Here is a 12848-nt window from a genome sequence, read left to right as displayed (position 1 = left end):
TGTTGGGCTGTTCCTTTAGATTACATTTAATACAATGTGTAATTCTAGTGTGTATTATGACTGACAGCTTGGAATGGTACTTAGTAGTATTAATATTGCTTTAACCTTAGGGAAATAATCCTGTGTATCCTGTATGGAAGATTTGTGTTTGTGTGGTGTGTCAAAAAAAAAAAAAAAAAAAAAAAAATCAAGATGGAAGAGAATAATTGAGGTTGGTTTCCCTGAGAGGAGAACACATCAATAAGTTTCCTAGAAGAAGGATCAAACATCAACTTACTTTTAGATCACAGCAAAACACCAAAACAAAAACTGCTCTAAACAACTCTGGAAGCCAGCTCATTACCTTTCAAAAGACAAAAAACTGGGTATCAAAGACCCTGAAAGATGAATTTCAGGGTCCAAAACCCTTTACCAAAGTATTTTGGACTGAGGATATGCAAGCACATGGTGATATTGTGAATCTGGAATCAAAATTGACAGTCATGGACAAAAAAGAAAAGCCACCCAGCCATCCGTTCAGGTCTCCTGTGCCTCACATTGACTTGCTCTGGTCTGAATCTCACATCAGTTCTTTAAAACAAAGTAGTTTTGCCTTCCATTTAGAATCAGTAAATTCATTTTAAATGGCTTTTTGTTTTGTGCACACATAAAATAGCTTTGTTTTAAAAGCCTGTTGTGCAAGAGAGAGCCAATAAAGGTCATTCATGCAATGGTTCATGCCACTACGATATGAATATCACCTGGCAGATTTTCCTTTACAAGTTCCATGGTCACACAAGCTGATGAAAACTGGACTTTAAAGTCAGCAGCAGTAAATATTCTAAATGAGAAATGTGAAAAGGCACAGACTCAACATGAGTAAACTTTTCACCTACTTCTAATGATAAGATCATTTTAGGCATTTGTTCATTAAGAAAACACTGCTCTACTCTACATCAATACCCAAACCTACAGCTGACCTTTCAGCTCATCTACATGACTAGTAGCCTTAAATGATCAGATCAGTGTTGCTGCATGGCTTAACCCAGTTAAAACTGTGGATATTTTCCAAAGCTTGTTGTAGTGTTCCGGATAGTTGAATATCTTTTCCTACTTTCCAGGCAGTCAGCGGTTTCCATTCAGTTTTTGAAAATCACCTTGAAGCTTGCTTGATTTTGGTAATACATCACAGTGAATCATGTGTACTTCTACAATGCACACTTTTTGAATCATTCTGCACTCTCTGTTGCGTAACCAGGCAACAATAATGTTAAGTTGACATCAACAAACAGGACATGATGTTCACTGTCATGGAGCGCTTATCTCAAACAGGGCTAGAGTCCAAGTCTGAGCAGGTTCAAGATTAAGTCAAGACAGAGTCCCAAACATTCCAGCCCAAATCAAGTGCCTCCTCAATATTCATCTTACTGTTATTCATAGCGAGAGTCAACTCAGCACAGACTTTTGAATTTAGTTTGAGTGTGATTTGCCTTAACATGTATTATTTGCTAAAATCGTAACTGCAACTCAAAAAAACAAACAATCATCATAGAAACAAAACATTCTTGCACAAACTTACTATGAAAGTATGGTCTCTTCACATGTTTTTGCATGAAACTACACATCTAATGTGAGGACTCTTGGCAATGACATGGAAAAGACACACTGACATTGTTTCTTTTGACAAAACTACTTTTATCTTACATTAAGTAAGAGAATGTCAAATCTTTGTGGAAGTAGACATGTATATGTGTAAGATTTAAAGGCTATTATGCAACTTATTATGAGAAATTTTCAGAAAGCTTAATTTGAATTGTTTAAGTAATACAAAAAAGATTTTATGCACAGGGGGAGGAAAAGTTAATTTATCCATTTAGTTTCAAACTTAAAATCAGGCAATTTTCTTGGAACCTTTGCATCACTTTTATCAACAACATATTTTTTCTGTTCCTCTCCTTGCACGTGATGTTCACGCAGGTTACATCAAACTTTTACTACTTCTTTAATCCATGCTAGTTTCACGTCTACACACACAAATGAAAAGAGGAGTATTGTGAGGAGGGTTGCGTACTCAAATGTACCAAAGGGTAGATGAGAACCTCACAGGCATTTTTTGTTTTAATTTTAACCAACTTCAAATCTAGTTTAACAGCATCCTATCAGAATGAGTCTTCACAGGATGATCATCCAATCACATTTCAGATGCACTCTCCCCAGCCCTAAGAGACATATCCATCATCATGTGGAAGCCATCAGTTCTCTCACGTCAAATCACGCTGCCATTGTTCACAGTAAGAACATACATGTTAGAAATGTGTTCCCCATCACTCAAAGGAGATGACCTCAACAAAGATGTGATTTGTTCAAAGACTAGAAGGACAATCTGAGATATGGCAAAGTAGTGTGAATGATATACCTTATTTCCAGAATATCTTGCAAAAATGTCTTCTTACAGCAAGAGTTCTAGAAATCTTGCAGAATATTAGCAAAGTTTTGCATTAATGGAGCAGTGAATGAAGCTCACAGCAAGCAGGTTTAGAGCAGTGGTTTCAGACTCAGTTTGGTTCATTAGGCAAGGTGAGAACAATGTTTTTGTGAACAAAAATATTTCAGTAATTCTCCAAAAATGCAGAACCAACCAACTATGGAAAATTAACTTAAAAGCGCAAGGGCTTATGGGTAGGCAGAAGTTGACATCTTGCAGAAGCTCATTTGTCAACATTTATTCTTAAGTGTACCAAATTTATGATGCAATACTTTTATTTTGAATCAGAATGTCATTCATGTTTCTTCTTTTCAGTAAAACTAAATGATTCCCCAGCATACTGTAATACTTCCAACTTGTATTGTGGATTTTGCTCAGACAGTTTTACCTAATATGGAGTGCCCCACTATTTTACCTAATATGGAGTGCCCCACTATTTTACCTAATATGGAGTGCCCCACTATGCACCTTGTCACTGCTAACAGTACTGCTATCCTGGGGAGGGCTGCAGACAGACATGTGCTACCTCTGTGACACATGGTGTCTCCACCTGCTTCTTCTAACCTGCCAGTGACAGGCAGAGGCTCACTTCCGCTCCCCTCACTGCAAGTGCCCTAAACAACCAGCAGGAGTCACTTGTGCAGTGACATGGCTTAGAGCCCTCACTGGCTTCTCACCATATGAACACGGTGAATTGTGTTTGTTGGACTGTACAACCAAAAACCAGAGGTGCTGCCACTGAGAATCAAACTCTCTGTCCTTGCAATGGTGAGTCTCCCTTGTTTTTAGATTTTTGCAATGTTTTTCCTACCTTCTGCAGCAGCTGTTTTTTAGTCATTTCACTATATTATGAAAATCAACATGCTGTAGATGGGTAATCTACATTTTTAACATTTTTATTTAAAACAAAGTAACATTATTGTGTAGAGAGGCAATTGATTGATTTGATCTGTCTACAAGTCTGCAGGTACAATGCAGCCATGTGATTATGTAGAAAAGAAAACTGACCTTCCTTCTCTCAAGGGATCCATCAATATGCTTCATATAAAACGCTTGCTGAATTGCAGAACAATGTCACTTTCATTGGGAGAGATTTTGAGTGTGGCCATTCAGAGGAGCTGACATCACTTTGTATCAACTACACTGTGTGTTAACCCTAGCTTTAAAGTTATCTAGATATCTGTGTGTCATCTTGGCTTGATTTTCTGTGGCTAATCACGCCGTTCACCTGTGCAGTTGTGCTGCTAGTAGAGCTACAATGGATTAAATGATATTGTTTTTATCTTGCCAAACAAACCAAACTAATAAACTGGTCCAAACTCTGCAGCATTGGATTAAACCGCTCCAGGCATGCTTTGTACAAACACAGTCCACTAACTGTGATGGACTGGTTATAATGGTTATAATATGGAGAAGTGTTGACATGTGGGGGATCCCCAACTTTAATGGCCACAATATTCTGACACATAAGTATTTCAGTTACATAACCCCTGACATTCAGAAACTGCAAAATATTACAATCTGATTAAGAAAACATGGTAAAAAAGCTCTACATGGTTTAGTGTATATAAAGGGGCATGTGCACACTTTGGATTTGAAATGCCCAGCCTGAGGGACCCTAATCAGAAACATACAGTTTGCTACTGTACAGGACTGGAAAAGTAACAAAGGTTCATATGGCAAGTTCATCACTACAGCTAGTGTTCCTCTCAGTGGAGGTCTCAAGGAAGCAATTAAGAAATACTGGTAAGGACTAATGCATTTTCCTTTACATTTAAAATTATATATCAACAAAGTGTTATAATACAGAGATAATGCATTTATAGACAGTTAGCCCAATGCTGGGAACAGTCCAGTTCCTCTCCCTGGGAAGGAGGGGGGTCTCAACTCACTGCTGAGCCTCACATTGGCTGGTTTGTGTTAGGGTGCGTTGAGCAGGTGGGGACAAGAAGAGCTGCAAGCACCACCCATGGGTCATGCTGCCGTCACCATGGTAACCCTGAAATGGTGCAGCATGGGAGGATCTGAAATGCAAAGTAGTAGTCTGGTCATTAGAGTTTCCACAGGGTGGCAGGTCCCGAAATAAAACCATGAATGAAAATACTGTCTGCGCTTTATTTAGAAGCTTCTGAATGTGAAATATGTCAGCTGACAGAAAAACAGAAAGCACAACAATCAAGTCTTTGATACACTGGAAAATAAGGACATATTTATTTTTAGCTTTGTTGAGAGGATGAAGGCAGAGGAGAAGGAAAAAAGTGGTGAGTACAGGTAAACGCTCTCAACTTAGACAAACACACAGTCAAGTACAGGGCAAATACTTCAGTAGAAGAAGAATATAAGCTTGACTACATTCAAACGTTTCAAATACATTCAAGTTGTTATGAAACTGCACCACCTAGAGGCCAGAGGAAAATATTGAGATATTAATTTCCTATGTAAAACTATAAAAAAAAAATCTCAACCTTACACCCAGTAGTGGCTCAAAAAGCATTAGAACAAAGTGTGGCTGGCTCCACCATTGTCAGCCTCATTTCATCTGGACTAGCAGGAAAGGAAAATTGCACTGTAGTCCCATCTATTAATACCACTGTACCCACCAAAGTAATTGCTAAGATCTCTGTGTGTGGCAAAATGTGGCATGTAAATGTGGCAAAATCTCTAAAATAGATCCAACAGGGTGAAGACACACATAAACTGTGATGGAAGTTTACAACAGAGAGTTTGGGTTATAACCTTGGTTTCTCTTCCAAATAAATCTGACTAATCTGGTTGTTTGTTTACAACCTGTCTGATCATGATGTGTTTGTTTCCCTGTCGTATTTTGTGGTACTGATGTCATTGTATTCCAAGATCTCAGCAGTTACTTATACAGTACGTACTGTGTTTATAATCATAATGTAACATCAGAGTTAACAGACAGAAATGATAATCAAAACACTGCAAATATCCCTGCTGCTTTGCATCACCTAATGCATCACTGTAAGTGGTTGACTTGGCTTCAGTTACTGTCTAGGATTTCTGTGTGTGTGACATGACTTGAATGACTTGGACTTGAATGCTTAGATCAGGTGTTCTTATGATTTTATACATGTTTGAAGTTTGTTGTATGTAATCAGATTTACCTGTGACCAAAGTGGTGGACATGGTGTTTGCATATTGTCAGAAAAACCTGCAGTCAGGCTGATTTGTGTGCACCAATTGCATTGTGATCTTTCTAAAGTGACATTTGAAGCACAACGTAGAATGACAGAAGAAAAGCTTACCATGATACTGGCTCATTGCGTTGTTCATTCTCTTCCTGAGTGACTGCTCTTCCAGGTTGACCATCTTCCTCTGGATGCAGATACAAAAATATATCAACATACTTATATATGCATCTCCATATAATCATGAATATCAGTAGATAGAGGATAAACCTAAACCCTGAGAGGGAATGACAGATTGACAGCAATTTTCATTATCAACAGTGCTGACAAAGCTCATGAAATTTTGCATATATGTTCAAAATAGTAAATATTTCAATTTGATATCACAATTGGGCTTGGGTATAGCACATCCACTCTATAGCCCCCCCCTAATTACTTTTAGCATTTTTAAGTGGAAGGGGTGCTTGAAAACTCACACTTTGCACATCTATCAGAAGAAGCAAAACCTGACAAATGATGAGTCTTGGGCTTGGGTGTGGCAAACTGGCTTGAAGGCACCCCCCAGAAAATTTCAACGTCAAAACCCCCACCTTTAAATTTGACATATATTAATGAAATTTGCTAGGCAGATGTAATACCTCCAGACTTTAAAAAAAGCCTCTTGGAGCCATACATTAAGTCCAACAGGAAGTCAGCCGTTTTGAATTTACTGTGTAAACAATCACATAAGGCTGACAATAAGTCAGCCTTATGTGACAACATCATCTGATTTACATGAAATGTACATGGTGTGGTCTACACATGATATACAGCAACATGACATAATTACTGGGTGTTTTTTAGCACCACAGTCCATGGTGTCCATAGTGGACACAGGAAGTGATATTTATATCCTTCATGCAATGTCCAAAATGTATATCCATGTCAGTTGCCTTCTGGAAAATGTATTGGTGCATTATTATTTCACTTATGTAGTAGTGCCAACGAGCCACAGGAAGTGAAGCCTAACACATAGTTCATCAAATATATACACAATTTCCAATATGTCGTCTCAAGCATCATGTACTACAGACAGGAAATATTTAACCCATTCACACAGTGTCCAATAATAATGAAAATTCAGAGCTGTGTAAACCGAGCTCCAGTAGCAATGACGCTCCCTCCAACGTGCACGAGGTGCAAGTGCCCGTTCATCACTTCATTTTTATTATATGTAAAGGTGGGACGGTGCTCCTTAACCAACAGAAGGCAGCAGCATTGTGAGTTATTGATCTATAAGGCTCTACTGCAAGAACTACGTCATTACCTCTGCTCTCTGGTCACATGTCAATATAGTATTCATAATGTCAGGTCACAGGATATTTTAACATTAGCTGTACCTCATGTTCACACTGAGTTCCGTACAGATGGATTAACCTGCAAAAAACTTTAAAATTAAAATCTCTCATTTAACTTGAAGATTTTAAAAGACTATACTCGAGTATTTGCAATTCCATTTGTAATTGCTTTTCTCTTCTGGTTATGAGGTATGTGCTGTAACCATTCGGCTACCAGGGCACTCTGTGATTGCTTTTCTTAATGTGAAACTAATGTCTAACGTGTGTGTGTGTGTGTGTGAATTTTCTGTGCGTCTGTCCATGCTAACTATATGTTTATTCTTGTGCACAGGTCCCTCTTGAAAAAGAGATCATGATCTCATTTAGACTAGCTGTTTAAATTAAGGATTCAATAAAAAAATCATTACATGGTAGTGTTTTGTGGTAATGCCTTTATCAAGATGCATTTTGTTAATAGAAGAGCAGGTACGCCATGACACTAAGATATTTTCAAGTGCATTTGACTTGTCTGACTACGTTGGAAGGTAAAAGTGTTTATAGCTAGTCCTAAGCCGACCATTTATAGAGAAGGGCGAGGTGTAATTTAATATGGAGATAACGGCGTATATTTTGAGCCTGTCTCTCTTGAAAGACACACAGACTCACAATTATGTAAAACATTTAAAAAGACAACTTGAGAAAAAACTTCAAACCATGCTTACTTTCTGACCTCCATGCAGCTGGCCAATCACTGCATTAAGCGGAAAGTTACAGAAAATGTCTGACACTACCCCTTAATTCCAGTGTCAGAAAGGTGTGGAGGGAGGGAGCTTCAGAATCTGTTTGACCAACCCAACAAGGTTCCTTAAATCTCAAATCTTGCACATTAATGGCCAGCCTAACCCTACATCCAGATGGACAACAGCGCTGTATCAAAACAACATGCTTCCTCATTCACTTGAATGAATGAGGTGTGTTGTATTTTTGTTGTAACGAGTAAAACACACCTCACACTCTTGATCACACCCTGCTGTGATCAAGAGTGTGGTCAGAGGTTCAACAGACTTAAACCTTTGAAGCCATACAGGCCAGTGACTTGCTTCAAGCTGATCTTATCCTCAACTCAGATTTGTACATGTTTATGAGTTTACCATCCTCTATACCATATTAACAAAACCTCAATGTTTTACATTGTGTGGGTGACATGAATTTCTTACCACAGGGGTTTCCTTCTACATCATCAAGGAGATTGGCTGTAGAGTTGGCTGTGCCCAGTCTGGAAGGTTTTCATTAAGAAAACCAAAACTGTAACTTTGCAAACCAGATCAGTATCATGATTCATGGATGTAGACAAACAAATCAGAGTTTGACGAAGTTGATCCATGGCTGGTGATGTATGCAGCAGAAACCTCAACAGTAGTGGTATTAATAGGGTATGGCAGTGCTTTATGTAGATGTTTCAAGACTTTGAGGGTGTAAATGCATCCTTAGGAGGGAGGATTTTGCTTTCTTCCATATGAATTTCACTTGATATACAAGCAGTAAATAAAGAAACAGCACTAAGACAAAATAATATCACGTTATGTCTGGGGTGTCTCCACTCAAGTCAACTGTTAATGCTGTATGACTTGGAGTCAAAGTAAAATGCTTTTATTTTCTGAATTAAAGAATTAAATTTCCACTTCTTAAACGGCATATGAACGTGGTAAGTAAGTAAATATGGTGTGGCTATTTTACTACTTTGAAACATTAATTTTACAACAAAATGGAATGTTAGCCAGATAATGTGAGCAAGATAAAGCAAAGGATACGATTGGTGCTTCAGGAGCATCCTCCTTTTTGACTTTCTCCTCTTTGTCTTTTCTGAGAACGTTCTGGCAATTTCAAACAGCTTCTTTCTTGTTGCTGAAAACGGGAAAACATTCAGTGTCATTAACTAATTTGGTGACATGATCTTAAAGACCAATGCAGTTATTTGTGAAATACTAAACCTGTAAATCCAGAGACTTACATTTTCCCATGTGTTTGAGTTTGTCTCTGAACAGGGCATCATCTGAGGCAGCCTCCATTGAAGCTGCAGAGTACTGTTCTCCTGCACACACACACACAGTGACACTACCACACTGTACACATACTGTATGTACATGCTCAAATCACACACATCAACTGTAGATGCACAAGAATTTATAGTATGATGTCTGTAGAACAAATCCTTGACACAACCAACAAATATCACAGTGAGTGCATAGACAAACACAGACCAGTATTCAGTAGAATCCAGTGTGCATAGAGACAGTAGCAAATAGCTTGGCAGAGGAAGCTTGATGAGTGATATCTACCTGTGGAATTCTCCATGCTAGATGAATGATTGGACTTTGATTTCTTTGATTCATACTTCAAGCGATCTAAAAACAGAGAGCAGATGTTATGACCACTGATGTGAAGAATCAAGATGTGATGAGCTTCTACACCTCCATGTCAATTAATCTTCGCCAGTGTCAGATGATAACATTTTGTCCCAGCAAAGCTTGAGCGCTTAGAGGCAGTATTTCCAGATGACACAAACATGTACCCATGTAAAACTGTCAGGCTGTTACTGGCCAAATATTTTTTTGTTCATCTTGTTCAACTTTTCAGAGACTATAAAGATGGATATTGGGGACAAATACAAAATGTCCTGAGCTTAAACTTGGAAGTGTCAAAGTCTGAATTCTGAGCTAAACATTAGACACTGACTTTCTGAGAGTCAAAGTTGCATTTCAATCCCACAAATCTGAAATTCTTAATATCAGAAATATAAATATGAATGTTATGAAACTATTGAATAAAACTATGAAAAATGTGATTACTCGCAGACTTCGGACAACCTCTCTTTGTAAACACCTCAAAAACTTTTAGAGGTCAAGTTGTGCCTGGACCACTCTCAAATCTACCTACTGAAAGCATGAAAGCAAATGCCTTGATCATAAGCTGAGGGATGTAAGACTATGACAAATGGAGACATATGAAATTAATTCTGTCCAAGTAAAGAAAAGCAAAGACATGTAGATAACAAAGCAAACGGCAGCAACAGCAATCCAGAAACAGTAACAGTACGAAATGTGACATAGCTAGAATGTGAAAGGTAAAGAAATTGGATTTGTATAGAGAATCAAACTTTAAACTAATAGTTCAACATTTTGGGAAATATGCTTATTTGCTTTATGTTCTTGAGATGAGAAAATTGATACCAATCATAATCACCATGGGTAGAAAGCTAACCTGGTTATGTCCAAAGTTTGCATCAGAGCTCCTAGGTGGCTTTCCAGTTTTTCCAGACAGAATATTTGCCTAGTCACACCAGAGAGTGGCACACAACAATTAATTTGCATGTCCTTAAAAACAGGTGATGCTGGGAGTTTTTATTCAAAATACGAACTAATGTTCAAACATAGGATTAAGCATTTGATCTGTAATCATCTGTTTGAATTCAAAATCCCCTTTTTTTGTTTTTCTTATTTTAACAACTTCATTTTCAAGTGTTACTAGCTTTGGGTTGCTGGTATTGCTGTGTGGTTTGCGATCATACATTTAAGTTTCATTACTAAGACAAAAGTAATTCCAAAGAGACTTGCATCAAGGCATATTATGGCAATAATAGCACAAAAACAAAGGCTTTCGATGACAACAGCCTTTAAAGGGCTTGTCAGAATCTCAATGCTAAATGCAAAGTATATACCTCAAGTGTCAATGTTTTTACATAATTAATAATGTAATTTACATTATTCTATGCACTATTTTTCAGTAACCAAATCCTAAGTATAATACTATACCACCAAAACAGTGCAGCTGTTGACACGGACTTATGAGCAGAATTTCTCTGTGTGTAATTAATAAAATGTACAGAAAGTCTTACCTCTCTCTAAGGCGATGAGGAACTCCCGGTTTCGCTGCAGTTCTCTCATGAACTCCTCGTTTTGTAGGAACAGAGCAATGCGTTCATCTTCAAGATACTGCTTCAGTTTTTTGTCTTGCTCTGTAGCTGCTGTCGTCAGACCTGGACCTCCAGTGGTCCCCGCAGCTCCAGACTGTGAACCTGACTGGGCTGTCCAGTGGCTTATTGAAGAGACTGAGGAAGAGGATGACGATGAAGGCTGTGACAGACTGCTCTGAGAGCTCTGTTGAGGTAAAGACAGGAGAAGTTATTAGTTATGACATCAATTTATATAGTTTGATTAGAGATCATCTGTAGAGCTTATTCAGTATATTCTAAACTAAAAGGTCCTCAGCACTACTACCTTCTACTAGAAAAGCTATTAATGATCAAGTGGGTAGTTCCCCATTTGAAAAGTGAAGCCAATGCGGAAGTGCCTTAAACCTGCATTCTCTCTAATGGCCAGCAGGGGGTGACTCCACTGGCTGCAAAAAGAGGTCCAATTGTATAAAGGTCTATGAGAAAATGACCCTACTTCTCACTTGATTATTACCTCAGTAAACACTTTCCTAATGAGTTTATGGTCTCAATCGCCAGTATCAAGTCTTCTTCAATGCATCATGATGTTCATTTTTTAAATTATGGTCCCATTTAGAGTGAAATGGACGATAAAGCAGGGTATGCTTTAGGGTGTGGCTACCTTGTGATTGACAAGTCGGTACCATGGCGACAACGTTGATTACGTAATATAACCATGGTGTAACCCATGAATTCACAGAGTATAGGCATAGCTGCTGCTATTTCACAGTGTGTTTTCAGTCATGAAAGTTAATTGTAACATTTTGGTTGCTTAAAAAAAAAAGTCTTGTCTAGCGTTTGGTTGGGATAAAATATCCTCTAAAGAGTTGGATGTTCAGTTTTTTTGGTGAGTACATTTTGTTTTAATGGTTTTAGGCCTGTTTTGTGCTAGTGGAAATTAGCATTAGCGTTATCACTGTTAACCATAGATTGTAAATGCACCGTGCTAACCAAGCTAGCAGCTAGAGCTATGGTCAACTCCTCCCTCTCGTCCAAATATGGTTACTTCTGGCTCTAAAAATCAAACATGGCAACGGTCAAATCCACGATAGCAACGGTCAAATCCACAACGGCAACGGTCAAATCCACGATGGCAATGGTTAAATTGATAAACTCGAGGTTTCAAAACAGCAGTTCACAAACCAATGGGTGATGTCACAGTGACTAAGTCCATATTTTTAGAGTCTATGCTAATAATCTATTTGCACTTGAAAATTTGCTTTAAATCTCATATCTGTGTTAAAACTTGAGCTGGAGGCAGGAGGTGATTAGCCTAGCTTAGCATAAAGACTAGAAACAGGGGGAAAAGGTAGTCTGGTTCTGTACAAAGTTTACAAATATGCCTACCAAAACCTCTAAAGCTCACTAAATAACACATTGTACAGTATAATGTTGATTTAATTTGTACACAAAGAGATATGTAAAAACCACAGTTTGAAGTTTCAGCTGGAACTACTTCTTGGCGAACACACCTGGGAGCTGTTACAACTCAGAGTCTTGTCGTTATAGTGTGAGAAGCAGTTCTGGTATCATACCGTCTCTACAGAGACCTGCACTAACACTGCACTGCAGACAGAAGTGCTGGGTGATGGATTCTACATTTCTGTTTGTGTATGGAGTAAACAAAGGAGATACAACATGTTAATTAGTGAGCTAAAGAGTATTTTTGGACTTTGGTGAGAGCCAGGCTAGCTGTTTCTCCCTGCTTCCAGTCATTATGCTAAGTTAGGCCTCTCAGCTCCAGCCGTAAAACACAGATATGAGATTGGTATCGAACTTATGAGTGACTTTGCATGTTTACTACAAGACATGAATATTTTAAAAGACAGCTAACCATTCTGCAAACCACACTACTCCGTTTTAGAAATTTGAATGTGTTTTTCCTACCACTTAAGTCATACATTGGATTGCATTTTTTCTGTGTAGTG

General features: G+C 38.2%; 1 protein-coding gene across 1 annotated transcript in view; it reads right to left on the bottom strand.

Annotated features, from left to right (window-relative positions):
- Positions 1-1957: 1957 nt before the first annotated feature.
- The window catches only part of cuedc1b (CUE domain containing 1b), a 31402-nt gene continuing 20511 nt past the window's right edge, over positions 1958-12848 (bottom strand). Inside the window, exons 5-11 of the mRNA XM_042414259.1 lie at positions 10825-11086; positions 9269-9334; positions 8941-9021; positions 8741-8834; positions 8147-8205; positions 5731-5800; positions 1958-4488 (exon numbers count right to left, since the gene is read on the bottom strand). Coding sequence (XP_042270193.1) covers position 4488; positions 5731-5800; positions 8147-8205; positions 8741-8834; positions 8941-9021; positions 9269-9334; positions 10825-11086 — 633 coding nt within the window. The 3' untranslated portion in view covers positions 1958-4487. The remainder of the gene's footprint in view (positions 4489-5730; positions 5801-8146; positions 8206-8740; positions 8835-8940; positions 9022-9268; positions 9335-10824; positions 11087-12848) is intronic.

This window comes from Thunnus maccoyii, chromosome 6 (genome assembly GCF_910596095.1).
Source record: "Thunnus maccoyii chromosome 6, fThuMac1.1, whole genome shotgun sequence".
Classification (NCBI taxonomy): domain Eukaryota; kingdom Metazoa; phylum Chordata; class Actinopteri; order Scombriformes; family Scombridae; genus Thunnus; species Thunnus maccoyii.
The sequence above is the reverse complement of the archived record's forward strand: the minus strand, read 5'-3'. Positions and strand labels throughout refer to the sequence as shown.